Source organism: Ammospiza nelsoni, chromosome Z (genome assembly GCF_027579445.1).
Source record: "Ammospiza nelsoni isolate bAmmNel1 chromosome Z, bAmmNel1.pri, whole genome shotgun sequence".
In the NCBI taxonomy this organism is placed as follows: domain Eukaryota; kingdom Metazoa; phylum Chordata; class Aves; order Passeriformes; family Passerellidae; genus Ammospiza; species Ammospiza nelsoni.
The window spans coordinates 55,536,843-55,554,888 of record NC_080669.1 but is presented as its reverse complement, the minus strand read 5'-3'; the positions used below and the strand labels follow the sequence as shown (position 1 = coordinate 55,554,888).

At 36.8% G+C, this 18,046-nt stretch overlaps 1 protein-coding gene across 1 annotated transcript in view; it reads left to right on the top strand.

Moving 5' to 3' along the window:
* The window catches only part of ITGA1 (integrin subunit alpha 1), a 73,178-nt gene that overhangs the window by 38,674 nt on the left and 16,458 nt on the right, over positions 1-18,046 (top strand). The window contains exons 8-20 of the mRNA XM_059492715.1: positions 1,706-1,856; positions 3,451-3,616; positions 7,120-7,193; positions 8,175-8,319; positions 9,438-9,580; positions 11,180-11,323; positions 12,674-12,928; positions 13,349-13,479; positions 15,481-15,644; positions 15,835-15,971; positions 16,900-17,010; positions 17,565-17,650; positions 17,836-17,971. Coding sequence (XP_059348698.1) covers positions 1,706-1,856; positions 3,451-3,616; positions 7,120-7,193; positions 8,175-8,319; positions 9,438-9,580; positions 11,180-11,323; positions 12,674-12,928; positions 13,349-13,479; positions 15,481-15,644; positions 15,835-15,971; positions 16,900-17,010; positions 17,565-17,650; positions 17,836-17,971 — 1,843 coding nt within the window. The remainder of the gene's footprint in view (positions 1-1,705; positions 1,857-3,450; positions 3,617-7,119; positions 7,194-8,174; positions 8,320-9,437; positions 9,581-11,179; positions 11,324-12,673; positions 12,929-13,348; positions 13,480-15,480; positions 15,645-15,834; positions 15,972-16,899; positions 17,011-17,564; positions 17,651-17,835; positions 17,972-18,046) is intronic.

The following is an 18,046-nucleotide window of genomic DNA, read 5'->3' as shown; positions in this document are numbered from 1 at the left end:
GTATGCACACAGGGCGCTGCCTGCACCTGGCGGGGAGAAACAAACAGGGCAGGGTGGTGCTTCTGATTTCATGTGTTAAAAACATGGTGCGGCTAATGCCTGACTTCATTTCAGCTAAGCTAGCATCATTTGTGAGGAAGGTGAATAAGCAGACTCTATCCAGCACATAAAGCAATTGAGTGTCAAAGGGAGCTGTCCCCTGAGCAGGGGAATTAGGAAAATATAATAGATGTGGAGCAATATTGTAGGCCTAAGCAAAGGGCTGACGCTATCTGATGTCCACATAGAGCAGATAGGAACTGTGTATGTAGAGGGATGAAGAAAATCAAGTTTTTCAGAGGACAAAAAAAATAGAATTTTTAATGCTAATTTGTTTTCATTCTGAATATTGTTGAATATTACAATGTTTGGGCCCACTCTTGTCAGAAGGCCTAAAAATTTTCTATCCTAAGTCTGTAAAGTTTCTCAGTCATTGGGAGATTAAATACCTGTTGTAGTAATAGCAATATTTGGAAATGCTTCTTTTATGAGAAAAATGAAATCTGACTTTCATAGAACAGACAGTAAATATAAATCTCTCAGAAAATTCCAAACTGTACAATGTTGTCCTGGTAACTTTTTCCTTCTGTGGGTCTGTTTCTTCCATCACAAAAGCCTGCTTTTATTCTACAAAAGATTGCATTCACTCTTTACAAACAACCATTTAATGAAATATGCAGCATATTTCTGATGAACAATTGCATTATCTAACCAAAGTTTTCTTGATATGGTGTACAATTGAATTCCTCTATATTAAGGCTTTCCTGAGATATGAGTAGAAGCTTGAGGAGTCCAAACAAGTTCATGGAAGCAGAGCCGGTTGAGAATTGCCAAGTTTTCAGAAACCACATCTAGTTCAGAAAGCCCCTGTGTACCACAAACTACAGCAGGCTTGTATATACAGAAACTGTCATCAAAAGCTTCCTCTGTTCTCACAGTCATCCCCCCTTGGCCATTTTCAGTGGTAAATTTCAGCTTTCACTCATATGGCCACTCCTAGAATTCTGTGGTATTTTTCTGAAAAGAGGAAGCCCTGCTTCCTTCCTTCTCCTCCCAAGCCCTAATCCAGCCTTGCCTTGTTAGGTCTAGAGTCTGTGGGAACAGCTGCCCAAAACCTCAGAGCCTGTTTGCCCATCTGCAACCAGATTGGGCCCTAATCTGCCTCCATTTGCCTCCAACCTATTTCTGCCACGTCCCCAACACACAGTGTTAATTAACATACTTGCACAGACATGTGCTGATAGCTAAGTAAATAGTTTGACCACTTGAAGTGCTGCTGTAGGGTGGAATTAGGTGGGGGTTTTTCTGCATGGGTTTTTGGAAAGGTAGGGTGTTTGCTGAGTGTTTTTTTAAGATGCTAAAAGCTGTTTTCAAGTGCCAGAAGTTTATTTGTAAAGGGGAAGAATTTTTCACTATCCAGGTTTGTATTTTCTGCTATTGCTCTCAAGTGAGTGCATGATGAATGAATGCTTGTGAAACTTTGGCTGTGAACTGCCATGTAAGTTCCAATTGCAGTTGTTTGTATTTGTTCATGGTTAGCATTAATCTCCATTTCCTGCTTCCTAGTTAATATAAAATCTTGTAGTTTATGGTTGGCTATGCAAATATGATGCATGTGCTAAATGCTGACATTGCCTTTCTCCAAAACACTTTATGGTCCCTTTAGGGAAGAAGCTTTTACTGAAGCTCACGGTGCACGAAGAGGAGTACAAAAAGTAATGGTTATTGTGACTGATGGGGAATCACATGACAACTACAGATTGCAAAAAGTGATTGATGATTGTGAAGATGAAAACATTCAGAGATTTGCTATTGCTGTGAGTGAAATTTAATGGGAAAATTCAAAATGTTAAAAGCATGTTTCATCTTCTAAATGTAATTTCAGTTTTATAAGTTCATTTCACAGAATCTTTATGGAAATATAATTATTTCAGAGGGGAAAAAGCTAAAAAAAAACATTAAAAATTTGCTTTCTGATTTTATAGCATATAAGAAAAGCAATTTGGCTGTCTTCCTTGTGATGATGTGTGTGTCTGTGTGAGGAAAAAGTAGGAAGAGTTTGAGGGACAGTTTTAAGTCAAATCCTTTTTGTTAAAAGCAACACTGAGAAAAGGGAGTAATACAATTCTAGGCAACTTCTACAGAAACAATACCTATTTTTAAAAAAAGCAAATGTAAGCCATCAAAAAATACTTGTTCATTATGTCTGTGTTGTATGCTTGCACTCTAAAGCTGTCATTTTCATGCCAAGCATGCCAAACAGTAGCTGAATGAGAATAGTAGTTAACCCATATAAAGAAATATGAAAGTATTAGTTATGGATTTGGTATTAATACTGCACCATATAGGTGTATTTTATACACGAATCTTCTGTTTTCTGGTGTTAATTTTGAAGGGACATTGGGTTGTTGCCTCTCCATTGCTATCTTTCTTTGTTTTGCTATCTTATTTTTTGGTAAAATAAGGTGATATGAAACCATGAAATTTAAAGAAAGATGTTATAATTTATTTAAGGAAAGATATAAAACAAAGTTGAGTCCAGCAGCACACAGATTTTCAGTGGTTTTCTTCATAAAATTAGAGATAACTAAAGAAAAAGTTGTCCTTGACACTGCAACAATTTTAGCAATAAAATTCCTGTCTAGAACCAAATATGAATTTCTCCAGTGGGCTGAGATGCTAGAGCATAGGAATTTGGTTTATGTCTCCCTCTCGAATCAAGTTTAGTCTATGGCGCCCTTTTTCATATGAAAAATGTCTGTTTGTCTGGGAATTAAGAGAAGTGAGGTGTTTTTTTCTGAGGTATCCTGAATTGTTACAGCAGTGTTGTTAAAACTGCAACCCAAATCTAAAGTCTTGTATTGTGTTGAAGTTGTTAGCACTGAATAGAAGTGTTGTTCTTATGTGTATTTGTAGGGCAAATCTTCACAGAATAAAGAACTATTCTATGCCTAATCCACTTGTCATAAATTGCATGTATAGCATGTTGTGATAAGAACTGGTGGTTATGCAGAAACCAGAGTAATTGTACTCTCGGTTGGGAAGTGTTTTGTTGGTTTTTCCCTAAATTATGGCCTGCTTCAAAAATCAGAGAATGAATTATTACATTAATTTTGTGAAGAAGGGGTGAAAAGTACAGTTGAGGATAGCAGACATCACACCACACTGTTGCTTTGTTTCCTGTCAAATTATATTTTCAAAAAATCAACTGACCCATCATAGAGTTCTCTTCTACTTGAGAAAGAATGGCTTCAAATCAGTTTGAGAGAGGTTTTAACAACACTAATTAAGGTTAGATATGATTTTCCACCATTCTCTGCCAACTTATCTCAATGATATCTTTTTAAACAGGTTATAAAATATATGTTTGACTTTTTTTGTGTGTTTCTTTGGGTTTTTTTTTTTCTTTAGATTCTTGGCAGCTACAGCAGAGGAAATTTAAGTACTGAGAAATTTGTAGAGGAAATAAAATCAATTGCCAGTAAGCCTACTGAAAAGCATTTTTTCAATGTCTCAGATGAATTAGCTCTTTTAACCATTGTTGAAGCACTTGGAGAGAGAATATTTGCCCTGGAAGGTATGACATTATTTAAAATTTTACTTTATGCCTGCATTACAACTGAAACAAATAGAAAAACACCTGTTTTTACCTTCCTTTGAAATGCATTCTGCTGTGTGAAATTTATTATGCAATTATTTCTTCTGCGCTGGTTGTAAAAATATTTTATAAAAGGCATCAAAATAGTAGATATAGATGTGACTATATGCATAAGAGTTAGAGCATGTGGAGATAATAGCCTAAAAGGGTAAGTAACCAGAACTGGTGTAATGCAATAATTAGAAAGTTGCCCTCTTTTAGGTAAAAAACATTGCCAGATCGTACCCCAGTTACCCCATGATCATCTGGTTTTCTGCCTAAATGTTTAGGGTCTCTTTTTGGTTAATTATTAATTATACTATATTAGTTTGCTACACAAATTAGCATGGACTTACTGCATAGAGTTGACAAGATATGATTTTCCTTTGGGAAGGTTCACAGTATTCAGATTGCAGCACAGGGAAGTCATTCTCTCATAATGTCTGCTTACATTCTCCATCCAAATGAGACAACGCTGCCCAAACCACTGTTTGTTTCAAGGACTACTGGTAACAGGAGACAGAGTTTATTAGTTATAAATTATACTGGCCAACTCTGAAGGGATTCATGTAGTACAAAGAAAACATCCATCTATTTGGACTATTTTTTTCAACACTTCAACTTTCCAAGTAGCTAGAATAGTGTAGTTTATAGCTGGAACAAAAGAAGATATTGACTTGAATGTACAAAATTGAGAGGGTATTTTCAATTTTTTTACATTAGAGTTGTAGTTCTCAGACATATTTATATTCTTCTAGTGTATTATTAAGTTTGGTCAAATGTTAATGATTTCAGCTATAACTAAAGTTTTCAGCAATAAAAAGTTTGTTAGAATATTATTTATACATTCTTTTTTACCTTCTGGAAAATTTGGTTTCCTCAGCTTTGCAACAAATTAATTTGAGAAGAATCTGATTCGCTAAAGCTCAAAGTTTAGCCTGCTTAGGGCCAATGAGTACTTCAAAGTTAATTAAATAGGGTGCTCTTTTTGTAAGTCACTGTGTACTAAGAATTATGCACTTTAAATGAGAATATAGTTGTTAAAACAGGAATTGAAAACTTGGTCTTCAAGTTGTCCTTTGTACTTTTAAAAAAGTGAGAAAAACAAAGTGTTTCATTGTCAGAATAAAATGTTATTTGCATCTATTAGCTATAATGAATATAGAATAACAAGTTAAATAATGTTACAACAGATGAAGGATGTAAGATCTAGCATGACTGAGTTTTTGAAAATCTAATTAATTTCATTATTGCCTAAAGGCATCTTGGTTTGCAGATTTTCTCTAGGAACTCAGAGATGTGCTAAGATTTCTACACAAGACACCTGCAATATAAGACATGAAATGTCTCCTCCTCAACCTAAGTCCCAGAAGTCATGCAATCTGTCTGCAAGAGAATCAGAATACAAATGAAAATGGGATTTTAGCTTTTTGTCAAAGCACAGCAAGGTCAAGCTGCTCCAGCAGTTAGTTAATACTGCTAATTAGATAATACTGACTAAATCAATTTATGCTGATTCTTGAGGCATAGTTTCCTGTCCTATCCCAAAACCTTTCAGTTTTCTGGATTCACAACCATGTCCATGCATGCATTTTTTCTGGTGGTGGAAGCAAGCAGGTTAATTCTGTGCCCTGCAGCTTTTGACAAGCCAGTTTATTGCATGCGTTTAATTGGAGATTAATCAGCTCTGTACATAGTAGCTTCTGTGCATCACAAGAACCTTGTTTGTTGAAATTTGATATCTGAATCTGTTTAAATTCTCAATCTAAATTGCTTCTTGCTAGTATAGTAGTACATTTGATATTTTTTTCTTGGATTTCTTAACTTCATTTTGGTTCTTTAAATACAAAGAAAAATTGAGAGAGATTTGAAAAGTCAAATCCAACAAAAACCCCTGCTTGACAGCCAGCGAGTTTTTACACATAATCTTTTTCATATCCCTCTGTGTCTCATGGCATGGACGTTGCTTTTAACAGCAGTTTTATGTTTTATCCAACCCGTAGGCAGGCACAAATGTTTTTTCACAAAATATCCTTTGTAAGATGCTTGGCAGTCTAAAACTGAATGGAAAGTTAGGCTAAGGGCCATTATCTAAGTAGTATTTTGAGCTGCACACTCCAACAGTACCAGCTTTGTCCTCTGCCTCAGGCTGTGAGAATCCTGTCCTTCTCAGCTCATTAAGGAGCATCCTTTACTGCATGAAAATATTGTTTATCAGCAGATGTGCAGCTTAAGAGTTTTTTGCCTAAAAATGACTTGTTCAGACTTAGCAAAGCGTCTGCATCTTGTGAAACATGATAGTCTTCATTCGTATGTCAAACACTTTGTACTTGAGATCATGTCTCCTTCCTACGACTGGCTGTAAATTGCAAAAATTAGGAAAGCCATCATGTCCCTGGGAGCAACTGCTGGGGTTTAGTTGCTGAGTATGAAAAGTTCAGTATTATTTAATAGTCCAGATGCCTGAAATTCATGCAGCCATGGCTTGCTATGGCTCCGTTTCATTCCCACAGTTGAAGGCTTGCTGCAACACTCAGCTGGTAGTAAACTGTGAACACTTCCTGGACCAGTACCAGAGCAGATTTCATAGCTTGCCTCCACTGCTTGTTAGCATGTCTTGCTCTCAAGGAAGAATCAACATGCAGAATATAGTTCCCTTACTTGGACACTTATAGTGGCAAAATAGTCCTTGGCTATTAAGGGCTGCTTATCTTTCTTTTAAGTAGAGGAAAAGGCAGAACTTTTTCTTCTCTGATGATATTTCAAGTTTACCTGGAAGAAAAACATCCCATCAAAGTTTAATAACTAGCATATGATTACTTGTCAAGATACTGAATCTAGTACAAAATCACCTGATAACTTTTTTATCCAAAGTAATTTAAGAGAATCAGATCTTCATGTAATTGTCTGGGCAGGGTTATCATTCCTGAGCACTTCACTAAGGCTTATGAATCTTGGACAGCAGAGATTTTTCTATGTTGTTTTTGCAAAGGTTCATACAAACATCAAGTGTTTTTCATTTAAAGTTCCTCCAGCTGCCTACAAAACTTGAGTTGCTTGAATACAAGGCCAGGGTTACATGGCTGATGTTTTATTGTTCACTTAGCTCAAGTGGAAAATGGCTTAACCATATTAATCAGACATTCCAAACATACTTGCCATCAGTCTGAGTTCAAATCTGGTCAGTTTTAGCCCAGAAACTTTGTTGGACAAGTTCTGAGACATGATCTTAAAATGGAAATTCCTGTACTTAATAGTAGCATTCAACATGGGTCTTTATTTCTGTGTTTATTGTAAAACTGTACGGTAAACTATAGTCACTGGATAGATTCATTAATTATGCTATCCTTTACAATCATATGATCATTTTCATAACACTCTTCAGTTACTTTTTGAGATTGGAACAAATTTATTTTTTAAACTTATTTTTTTCTGTTTAATAGCAACAACAGACCAGCAGGCTTCCTCTTTTGAAATGGAAATGTCTCAAGCTGGTTTCAGTGCTCATTATTCTCAGGTAAACAGACTGTTTGAAAATGGAAGTTATTTTACAAAGTAGATTTTTGCTGGTGGTTCTATGAATTTGGAATAAGTGTTTCAGATTTCTTTGTATAGTCCTGTTTGCTGTTGGAAGTTTTGTAGTGTCCTGTAATCCAGTTACCTTTTTTGTGAAATGTACACAAAAAACATTTATGAACAGCAAAAGCATGAGAAAGTACGTATATACTTCATATGAACTCTAAACTTAGTGTTCCCATGGCACTTTCTATCAGGAAAATAGCCTAAAAATATGTTAAGAAGATTGGGTAAAAACTTTTTACTAGAGCCCTTAGTGACAGAAAAAGGGGCAATGTTTTAACTTGAAAGACAGTTCCAGGGCAGGGCCACAAAGATGACCAGAGGGCTGATGCACCTATCCTGTTAAGACAGGCTGAGAAAGATAAGGTTATTTAGCTTGGAGAAGAGAAGGCTCCAGGGACACCTTAGAGCAGCATTCTAGTATTTAAAAGGGGCTTATAAAAAGGAGGGAGAAAGGGTACATGGGTACAGCTACATGGGTAGCTGGCAATAGGACAAGGGGGAACAGTTTTAAACTAAAGGAGCTGAGGTTTAGATTAGGTGTTAGAAAGAAATTCTTTACTTGGAGCAAAGTCACTGGAGCAGATTGTGCAGAGCAGTTGTGGATGCCCCACCCCTGGAGGTGTTCAAAGACAGGATGAATGGGGCTCTGAACAAACTGGTCTAGCTGATGGCATCCCTGCCATGGCAATGGATGGATGGAACTGGATGATCTTTCAGGACATTTCTACCCAAGCCTTTCTATGACCCTATAATCTTAGGATCCATACCATAATAGGAAAAGCAAAGCTAACTTTGTAAGCACACAGGAAGCATTACCCAAATGTGAGCATCCTGAACCATGGATGTCTAAAGATGATTCACACAGAGAAAAGATAATTCACGTAGAGAACAGGCTTTTTGTTTTGCTCTCCTTAAGGATTGGATCATGCTTGGAGCAGTTGGAGCCTATGACTGGAATGGCACAGTGCTGATGGTGAAAGACACTGGTATTTCCATGCCAACTAATGACACCTTCCGTGACAGGCGCTCCGAGAGAAACGAACCTCTCGCAGCCTACCTAGGTAAGAGAAATAGCCCACCTTGCAACACCTTTCAACAAATGCTACAAGACGTCTCTCAAAGCTCATTCAAAAGGAGTATGATACAGAATATTTTATCTGCCAGGAGCCAGGGAGCATGTCTACTCTCTGATTTTCATGTTCTTTAAAAAAACTAAATAACAACTCCTACAACTAGAAAACAAGTCCAAACACAGACCTAAGTATATCTAGACTTTCTCAACAGAAATGTTTAATCTGTTCAAAGAAGATTTCACAGATTCCTCTAGTATTGTTATCAAGTTTTTCTATGCCTTGATAGTTAAAAAGTCTTATACAATATTAAGTCCAAATATTTGCTTAAAATTAAGCAAATTGTCAATCAATGGACAAAACCAGCAAGACCAACATATTTTTTTCTATAATAATATTTTGCATATTGGCAGGTTATTTTTCTTCCAAAAAGCTTCAGTGCTCTCTCCCCTAGATCTTGCTTTCTATACCTCTATACCTCATGTTTCTGTTTGCTCTGTTATCTCACTGAAGTCATACTTCCATTGACAAAGAATCAATGCTACAATATTTTAATGTTTTTCCCTAAGTACTTTCTTTATTGCCAAATGCCTTTTATTACAACTCCAATATGGTGATGTAATCTTTAAATTAAGATTGTAAACTCCCATGAAACTTGAAACTCTTTCAGTTTTAATTTCACTGCAAATTTTTCAGGTCTTCCTTCACCAAAGTTGTTAAAATGTTGTTAAGAATAAACAGAGCAGAGGTAGATTCAAAATGCCCCAGAATCACTTTTTGAAGACTCCATGAGTTTGCCAGTGGGCCAGTGACAACTGTTCTTTGAAAGTAGCTTTTCAACCAGCTATTCATGACTTATTTCTTACACTGTGTGAGAATGGCAAAGTGAACATGGATCACCAGCCTGGGAACAGGTTTAATAACCCAAGGGTGTTCCTCACTCTGAGACTGTAAACAAAAAAAAAGGCATTTTCATTATCTGCTGCTCTCTATCATGAATAGAGGTAAATATCTTGTTGTGGAATAAACCTTAAAAAGGCTCTGAATCACAGCAAGTATTTCTGATGCATTCTGTGTGTATTGTATCTTAATTTCTTTCTGCTCCCTAGGATATACTGTGAATTCAGCACTGACACCTGGAGGTGTGCTGTACATAGCAGGACAGCCACGATACAATCACACTGGCCAAGTTATCATTTATAAGATGGAAGGAAAAGAGGTGCAAGTGATTCAGAGATTAAATGGAGAACAAGTAAGTACACATTCACAATTAGCACACAAAGAAGTAAGCAGAAGAAACAGTAAGTATTGCAAATGAGAACACATTAGAAGAGCACATGAAAATGAGAGTTGTAAGCAAGAAGAGAAGGAAAAGTTAGGCAGATCCTCTGGCATAATTAGCAATGCAAATTGGATTGTACAGTAGATACTTGGGAATTTTGTCTTTGAGGGTTGAATCTTCACTAGTGTCAAAGTGGTTGTTGCTATCACTGTAGTGCAATTTTTTCTGTCTGCTGAATCGAAGAGCATGTCACTGGCAGGAAAGAGTTTTGACAAGCACGATTCTGTTCAAAGATATCTTCTTGGATATACTGAAGTATTGAATGGCTGCTGGTTACACTGGGTAGCAGCTCACTGAGAGCTGTTGCTGTAGGAGGAAAAATCCCCATGTGATTGCATAATAAAGGATGGTATTATTAAGATAATATTATGCTTATGAGAATTGAGAGACCTGCCTATTCTTATCTCCCCAGGCTGCAGAATCACCTTCTCTCAGGAGCATTCAGATTACCTAATTTTCATCTATAGCTGATATCTGCAACTCAGCTAATCAATCACTCAATCAAACAAACATTTTAGAGTCAATGAACTAAAGTAGGCATGGGCCTGTTCAGCCTTGAGAAGAGACAGCTGAGAGGGGACCCCATCAGTGTCTGTCAGTGTCTGCAGGGAGGGGTCAGAGCAGGGACCGGGCCCTGCTCAGTGCTCTTGAGCAAAAGGACAAGAGGCAACAGGGTGATGCACAGGAAATTCCACCTGAACATAAGGAAGAAATGCTTTACTTCGTGGGTGACCACTGGAATGGATTGTCCAGAGAGATTTTGAGTCTCCCTCACTGGAGATATTCAAGAACCATCTTGACACAATCCTGTGCTGTGTGCTCTGGGATGACTCTACTTCAGCAGGGAGGTTGGACCAGATGTCTCACTGTGGTCCCTTCCAGCCTGACCCATTCTGTGATTCTGTGATTTTTAAGGTTTGAGACATCTGGACAACTCGAAGCATCTCTGTGAGAGATGTATCTTGGACAAGAGGAGGCTGTAGCTCCTGTTAAGTATAAATGAAGTGCAGGGTATTTTGCTTATCTGTGATTATAATCAGATGAATCTTATGGCTTGCTCCTGATCTACGAATGTATCTATCTCTTTATGTAATATTTTTCCTCTGAAAATAATAACTTGAGTGGCTGTCTACACTGAGCTATCTCAGAACTTTTGCCCAAGCTTTTTTACTTGTTTATTGAAGAGAAAACTAGCATCCCCAAGATACTCTTATTCCAGTGCTGTTTTAAGAGGTCATACTCCCCATAACAGGTATAAAGCACCCTTTTATCCTTTCAAACTCAGAAGAGTTGAAAGTTGAATGGCCTACTTGTTAATAAAAAAAAATCAGACAACAAATGCTAAAACTGAAAACAAGCTTCGAAGACAGACCAAAAAAAATCTAGCTAGCAAAGAAAATTTATACCTAGTGGTTAATATGTTGCAAGCAAGAAGTAGGTCTCTGAAAAGGAAAAGCAGCATGATGTTGCTAACTCTGTCTCTGATGTATACTTTGTGTTTTCCTACAGATTGGGTCATACTTTGGGGGTGTTATTACCACTGTTGACATCGACAGGGACTCATTTACAGACCTTCTTCTTGTTGGAGCTCCTATGTATATGGGAACTGAGAAAGAGGAGCAAGGGAAAGTGTATGTTTACAGTCTGAACAAGGTAAGGTGATGATTTTTATTGAACAGGAATAGAGCAAGCTCTTTATTGCCTTCTTATCCTTATTTTAAAGAAACACAGTAATTTGAACTAGGGAAGATGACTTGTTGAAAATAGGGGAAAATAGTTTTGGCAAATGAGATTATAATGTGACTTAATTTTAAACTCTATTCTCAAACTCTTATTAAGAATTAAGTACTATAGATAAGTAATATATAAGTACTATATCTTATAAACTGGAGTTTGGTAATGATACAAATTTACAGGACTACTTTTTCATCATTTTTTTTTATTTGCATGGATTAGGGAAAGCTCATTCATCCTAAAAGTGTAATCTCCAGTATCCTTGTGATTTGCTGAGCAACCTAGAGCTAAACCCCATGCATCCAGCAGCTTTTAAATGTCTGACTAGATTGAGGGTTATACCACACACTCTTCACTTTATTAATTTGCTAAGTCTTTTCTTTCACTGTCTGTGCATACTCCCTCTCCCTCTCCCTGTCCTCATATTATCAAAATATGTCTTAGCAATGATGATTTCCTAAAATCCTATTTCAAGAAAAGGACCTCAAGAGACTGGATATTTTTGACAAGGAATTCTTACAGTCTCTACATGCATGTTGCCAACAACAACTTGCTGGTGAATAGGATTGGTGAGAAAACAATAATTCCATGTCCTCCAATAATGTGGGGTTTGAAATTTGTTTTTCCTGTGTTTACTGTTACCCAGCTCCAAATAAAGGAGATGCAGTAACTGCTTGCTACTGCTTATTTCTGACATGGAATTCATGGGAAAGATTGGTTTCATGCCCTAGTGTCTGTGTGTTTTTGGTCCAGTATACACACTGGATCAGAATGCGTGTGTTAGGCCACAGTGTAAGTGTCTACTGGGGGCAAAATTCAGTCTTTGTAAAAGAAATGCTATCTTTTGTTCTGCAATAACAGTATTGCCATCTGTGTTTCATTAGAAACTTGGCTAACTTCTCAGATTAAGAGAATGCTTTTAGAAAAACTCTTTACACCCCCAAAAGAATGAAGTGGTTTACTTACAATAGCATTCAAATATTGTTATGATACTGTGCTTTCCTGTGAAACTCTAATTTCAAGAAATATGCAGAAACATCTAGAGGCAGAAGGAGAGGAAGCAAGAATGTTATTGCCCCATTCTGCTCAGAAAGAACACTTGAATCATAGTTGTAGAAGCACAGTTTCTGCAGTCCACGTAATGACCGGGAATAGTTTGTGATTGTTCTGTTTAATTCATCCATTTGTCTTCTGGACAGGAGCTCTTACAAGTCTGCATGGCTGAGATGTTGTCGCAAATTCACAAACTCTAAATCTGTTCTTCCACAGACAAAGTTTGACTATCAGATGAGTCTTGAACCCGTAAAGCAAACGTGCTGCTCAGCATTAAAGCAGGATACCTGCAAAGTTCTTAAGAACGAGCCTTGTGGGGCACGCTTCGGGACCGCGATCGCTGCCGTGAAGGACCTCAACCTGGACGGGTACAATGACATTGTGATAGGCTCTCCCTTGGAAGATGACCACCGGGGGGCTGTTTATATTTACCATGGCCGTGGCAAAGCAATCAGTAAAAAATATTCGCAGGTATGAAGTAAAACTCCACAGGTTGACAGCTGCTCTAATGTATATAGTGTTTATAATCCTGTCTTCCCAACACAGAATGAGGCTGTGACTTGGCCAGTTGTAACAGCTTTTTTTAAATTGCTCTATGCTTTTATACTCATACTGATTTAACTGAATATGAGTCTTAATATTGTTAAAGAATATACTCACATGGGTTTATTAGAAACCTTCTGACATGCTCTGGACAGCCAGAAAAGCAGATATTTTGCAATCTAAAAATTTATAGTGTGTTCATCACCATGGTAACTATTTTAGGGGTATTGTAATGAAAATTTAACGTAGTTAAAGAGCCTAAACCCCATCTGACTGCCGTCAAATGCATCTTGACTGTTACAAAACCCTTCAAAGTGCACTGCATTAACTTATTTATGCATTTCACAGCGTATTGCATCAGGTGGAGATGGGGAAAAAGTAAAATTTTTTGGCCAGTCCGTGCACGGAGAAATGGATTTAAACGATGACGGGCTGATAGATGTTACCATCGGAGGCCTTGGCGGGGCTGCCCTCTTCTGGTACGGAGAATCACAGCAACTGTCAGGACAGGGAAAAAAACTTCTGCTTGGATACCAGTGTAACTTGCATGCATGATTGTTTGGACTTTGTAAGGTTACTGGTTTCATCCCATGTTCCATGCCATGTTTTATCCCAGATGACTGCAAATATTCATCTCTTTACATCTCTCTAGAGGAATGAGCATTAAACTTAATGTATACTGTTATAAATACAGGGATACTATAGAACTCTTGCTAGCCTAGAAGAACTTGTCCTCCTAGACCACCTTCAAAATAGAAACTGATTCCACTTGTGGCACAAAGTAAAATAGGAAAAAACCTGAATTTCTCTATTTTCACAGTATATTGCATATTATTTTATTAACAATATCAAGAACAGGTTCAAATGTTAAGGGATCACAAAGAAAACTGGTTTTATTTCTTAGTAGGAAAACTGCAGTTTGAGGCCCTACAGAAAATCTGTAAAATTAAACTCAGCCTTCTGCTTAACAGTCAGTTCATTTCCTTTATATGAATATGATTCAGATCTAGTAGTGAGCAATATAATTTTTAAGGGAGATGACAAATAAACAGTATGACATTAAATCCCTTATTTCTAAGCCACAACTAAAACTATTTCTTTTTCTGGTAAGGAAATTGCTAACCCAGTCCCTTGCTTTCTCTGTCCTGCTGTTTCACCTAACTCACCTGGTAGGTGATCAAGTTTGCCGAGGCTTGCTACCATCCTCGAGCTCCCAGCTTCTTCTGAACTTCACCTCGTAGTTTCTTTCTAAATGTTCCATGTGTAAACACAGTGTGATGTCCTTCACTGCATTGTTGAGACCACAATTCTGAAGAAAGATAATTACTTTGCTAACTAAATTTTTTGATAGTTTAGTGCACTGACGTGCTGCATCTCATGGCCAAAAGGGAGCTGAATCGGACCAAGGGATGAGACAGGAATACATTGCAAGAACAAAGGACATTTAAAGTGAAACAAACTGGGGACAAATATTAGCCTGTTTGTCTACCCACAACCTAAGAGATGGTTTGCTGTCCTCCAACTTATGTATAATATTATTTTCATCTGTGATACTCTCAAGGATAAGTCTTGCTCTTGCACAAGTATCTTATCCTTGAGAGTATCTTGTGATACTCTCAAAGATAAGAGTTCGATCTTTCTTAAATGGATCTGGCCCTGTAGAGTTGCTTAAATGCTTCTGGAAATATTTCACATGATATCTTTTCTGAAATATTTCACATGGTATCCTTTTCTCCACAGCTCTGTGGAGAAATCCTATGACTGTCCTCCAATCCTCCATAATTCCTCTTTTACCAGTTTTAGGTAGAGGATTTATACTTAATTACTTTTCTAGACCATCGTGTTGTTCTTGTGCCCAACTCTTCAGAGACTTTCCCTCCTGAGAGGTAGTTGAGCTTTAAAAAATGCTGTAGTACTTTATAGGTTTTTGCTGCTGAGGACATGTCTTTGCCTCCTCTTTTTGTTGCTCGCTTTTTGATTTTCTGTATGATGAGTTCTTTCTGTAACGGCAGTTAATAGCATGCAATAGTCTGCCTAAATGGAGAAAGGCAAATGCAGACTGAAAAGATGCCAGAGAAGTGAATTGCAACTGCCAGTTCTTTTTATAGCATCACACAGCCAAGACAGAAAACATGAAATAATAGATGGCCTCTTAATTGGCACAACATGGCCAACGCTGTGTCAGCTACTGTACCGCAGCATGGTGCCATCAACATGTGCCACAGGAATCTCACTTCAATTATGGATTTTATGCTTCTGTTATTTTCCAAAGAACATTGAGGAATTTTTTCTTTTTAGCTATAAAATTTTTGACAGTTGGACTCAAATGATTTTAAAGCCTTTTCCAACCTTAATGATTCCTATGTGATTCTATGTCTGTATCTGAATGTTGAATGCTGCATATTTTGTGAGTTCATTCTTAAATTTTAAAAAGTTGCTAATCTTATTTCCAAGTGTTTTCTTTGTGTTTTTTTCCTAAGGTCTCGTGATGTGGCTGAAGTGAATGTTTCCATGCAATTTATACCTAAAAGCATCAATATTCAGCAACAAAATTGTCAGATAAATATAAGAAAAACAATATGCATAGACGCCACAATTTGTTTTAAGACCAGACTAAAGTCAAAAGAAGATATATTTGAATCCAGTAAGTAGATAAGCACTAAGCTATGGAAGCTTTAAACTATAAAACATCTATTCTTGCATGTATTTATTAATTAAAAAATGGAATTCAGCTCTTCTAAATTCAGTGTTCAAAGCACATCAAAGATATTTTGGGAAAAAAGAATGCATAGAGGCAAAGTGCTTCATAATATTGATCTCAACCTCCTTTGCAGGTCTGCAGTATTGGATTACCCTTGATGCACAAAGACAGATATCTCGAAGCTTGTTCACAGAAAGCCATGAGAGGAAAATGCAAAAAAATATAACAATCAAAGGGTCAGAATGTACGAAACATAACTTCTACATGTTGGCAAGTAAATCATTTAAAGTATTTTTCTCATGTTCACACTATTGTAACCCAAGTATGTCTTCCATTAATTGCAATTGGACAACAAAGTCTGTGCTCAGAATTTATCTTAAGAAGTGTACATAAAATTTGTTTAAAACTATTTATTCATACATGTATTAACAATTTACTTTTATATGCAGTCTTTTTAGCTATGTCTCTGTGCCTATCTTAAGAAAGAGCATACCTCACTTGGTGGAACCAAGCAGCTGTCATGGTTAGCAGTTCAGGTGCACTCAAAACTCAGCAGGAGCATGTGAGAGAATTTCAGTTTGCATTTTGGTGCAATTCCTCCGAATAAAATACAGTAAATAAACTTTAAGATTTGGAATAGAGAATATTTATTCACTGCAAAACAGAAGCATAATTAGCAACTGTGAGTATGAATTTGCTGAAATTGTAGCTAGTGTGTGGAGTGAATGGAGTTGCATACTGTAACCACATTTAAAATGTTTTGTGACATAGTTGTATCTTACTGTAAAACTAATGGTAAATGATACCTAGAATTTTCTTCACCAAACAGCAGGCCTAAGTTTGACTTCACAAAAGGTGATGCTGCTGATACTTATCTTACTGATCCTTTGAGCACAACTAGAAGAGAAAAGTCTGTGAGTCAATAGTTGAGATATTCTTTAATGAAAGTCTGTGGGATATGCTCAGGCTATTTGAAATTGGTGATAAGATACACGAAAACCTTAGTAAATATTTATAAAGAATGCCTGGCACATTGAATGTTTCATCATTAACTGCAAGCATTCAGATGCTTCTCTAGGAGAATGGCAGCAGTGTGACAGGAAGACTTTTTTACCTCAGCATTTTTTGGGTCTTTTTAACCTCCTTAGATACTAAAGTGAATTTCCATAACAGCAGTTTTGTTTTCCTTATATTCTAGGATAAGCCTGATTTTCAGGACTCTGTAAAGGTTTTGCTGGAATTCAATTTTTCTGATCCAGAGAGTGGACCTGTTCTTGATAGCAACCTGCCAAATTCAATAGCAGAATATGTAAGTCAGAAAGATTCTATATCAATAACCAATGTATTTAAGGTTAAAATCATAGCCCACACAAGAGCTGAAACTATTGCCCACAAATTGGCTGGAAGGGGGGAGGTCATTGAGCCATGTCCATGAGATGTTTCCTCCAAATGAGTATTTTGGAATGAGAAGTTTGATTCTATGTGCTTGTGAACCATGCTGGGGTTTCAAAGCTGTCCATATCTGACTGAAGATAGAAGAGAGTTACCAAGAATTTTATTGTTGGGTTTTAGCTAGGTGAAGCAGAGTGTTATCTGTTTACTTCTGTGGTGGTTGCCATCATTCATATTTCTATTAATGCTTCTTTTCAGAATCCAGGGGCGTCATTTAGAAAGGAGTGATAAGAAAGCTTATATTTCACCCATGCATTTTACAAGATTTTAGCATGTTTAACTGGTTAATATAAGGGAAGACTTCTTTGATCATTTAACAGAAGGTCTTACATAAAATTAGATAGTGCACTAAAATACAAGTATTTGATAACAGATGTAATAAAATTAAAAATAAACATATTATTTTTGCAGATTCCTTTCACAAAAGATTGTGGAGCCAAAAATAGATGCATTTCAGATCTTGTTCTGATTGTAAAAGCAAGCATAGCTGGAGACAGGTAACTGCACTGGGTTTAATGCATTTCTTGATATCTGTACAAAGTTTCTATATGAATTATAAATTCTGCCAGGGCTTCCTTTCTAATTAAGAAACAAGATAGTCTGGAGGCTGAAAAAAGTTTCTCTTTATGTTAAAAACAGATTCAATAGTTAAGATGTTCAGCATTCTTACTTTATTTTGCAGCTCTTCTCCATTCATTGTAAAGTCACGCAATGATAAGTTCACCATCCAGCTCTCTGTGAAGAACAAAAAAGACAGTGCCTATAATACCAGAGTTTTGGTTCAGTACTCTCCAAATATTATTTTTGCTGGCATTGAGGTAGGATTTCTTTTTACATTATCACAATTATCATAACATATAATGCTAGAGAGATATGAGGAAGTCTTTTTATTA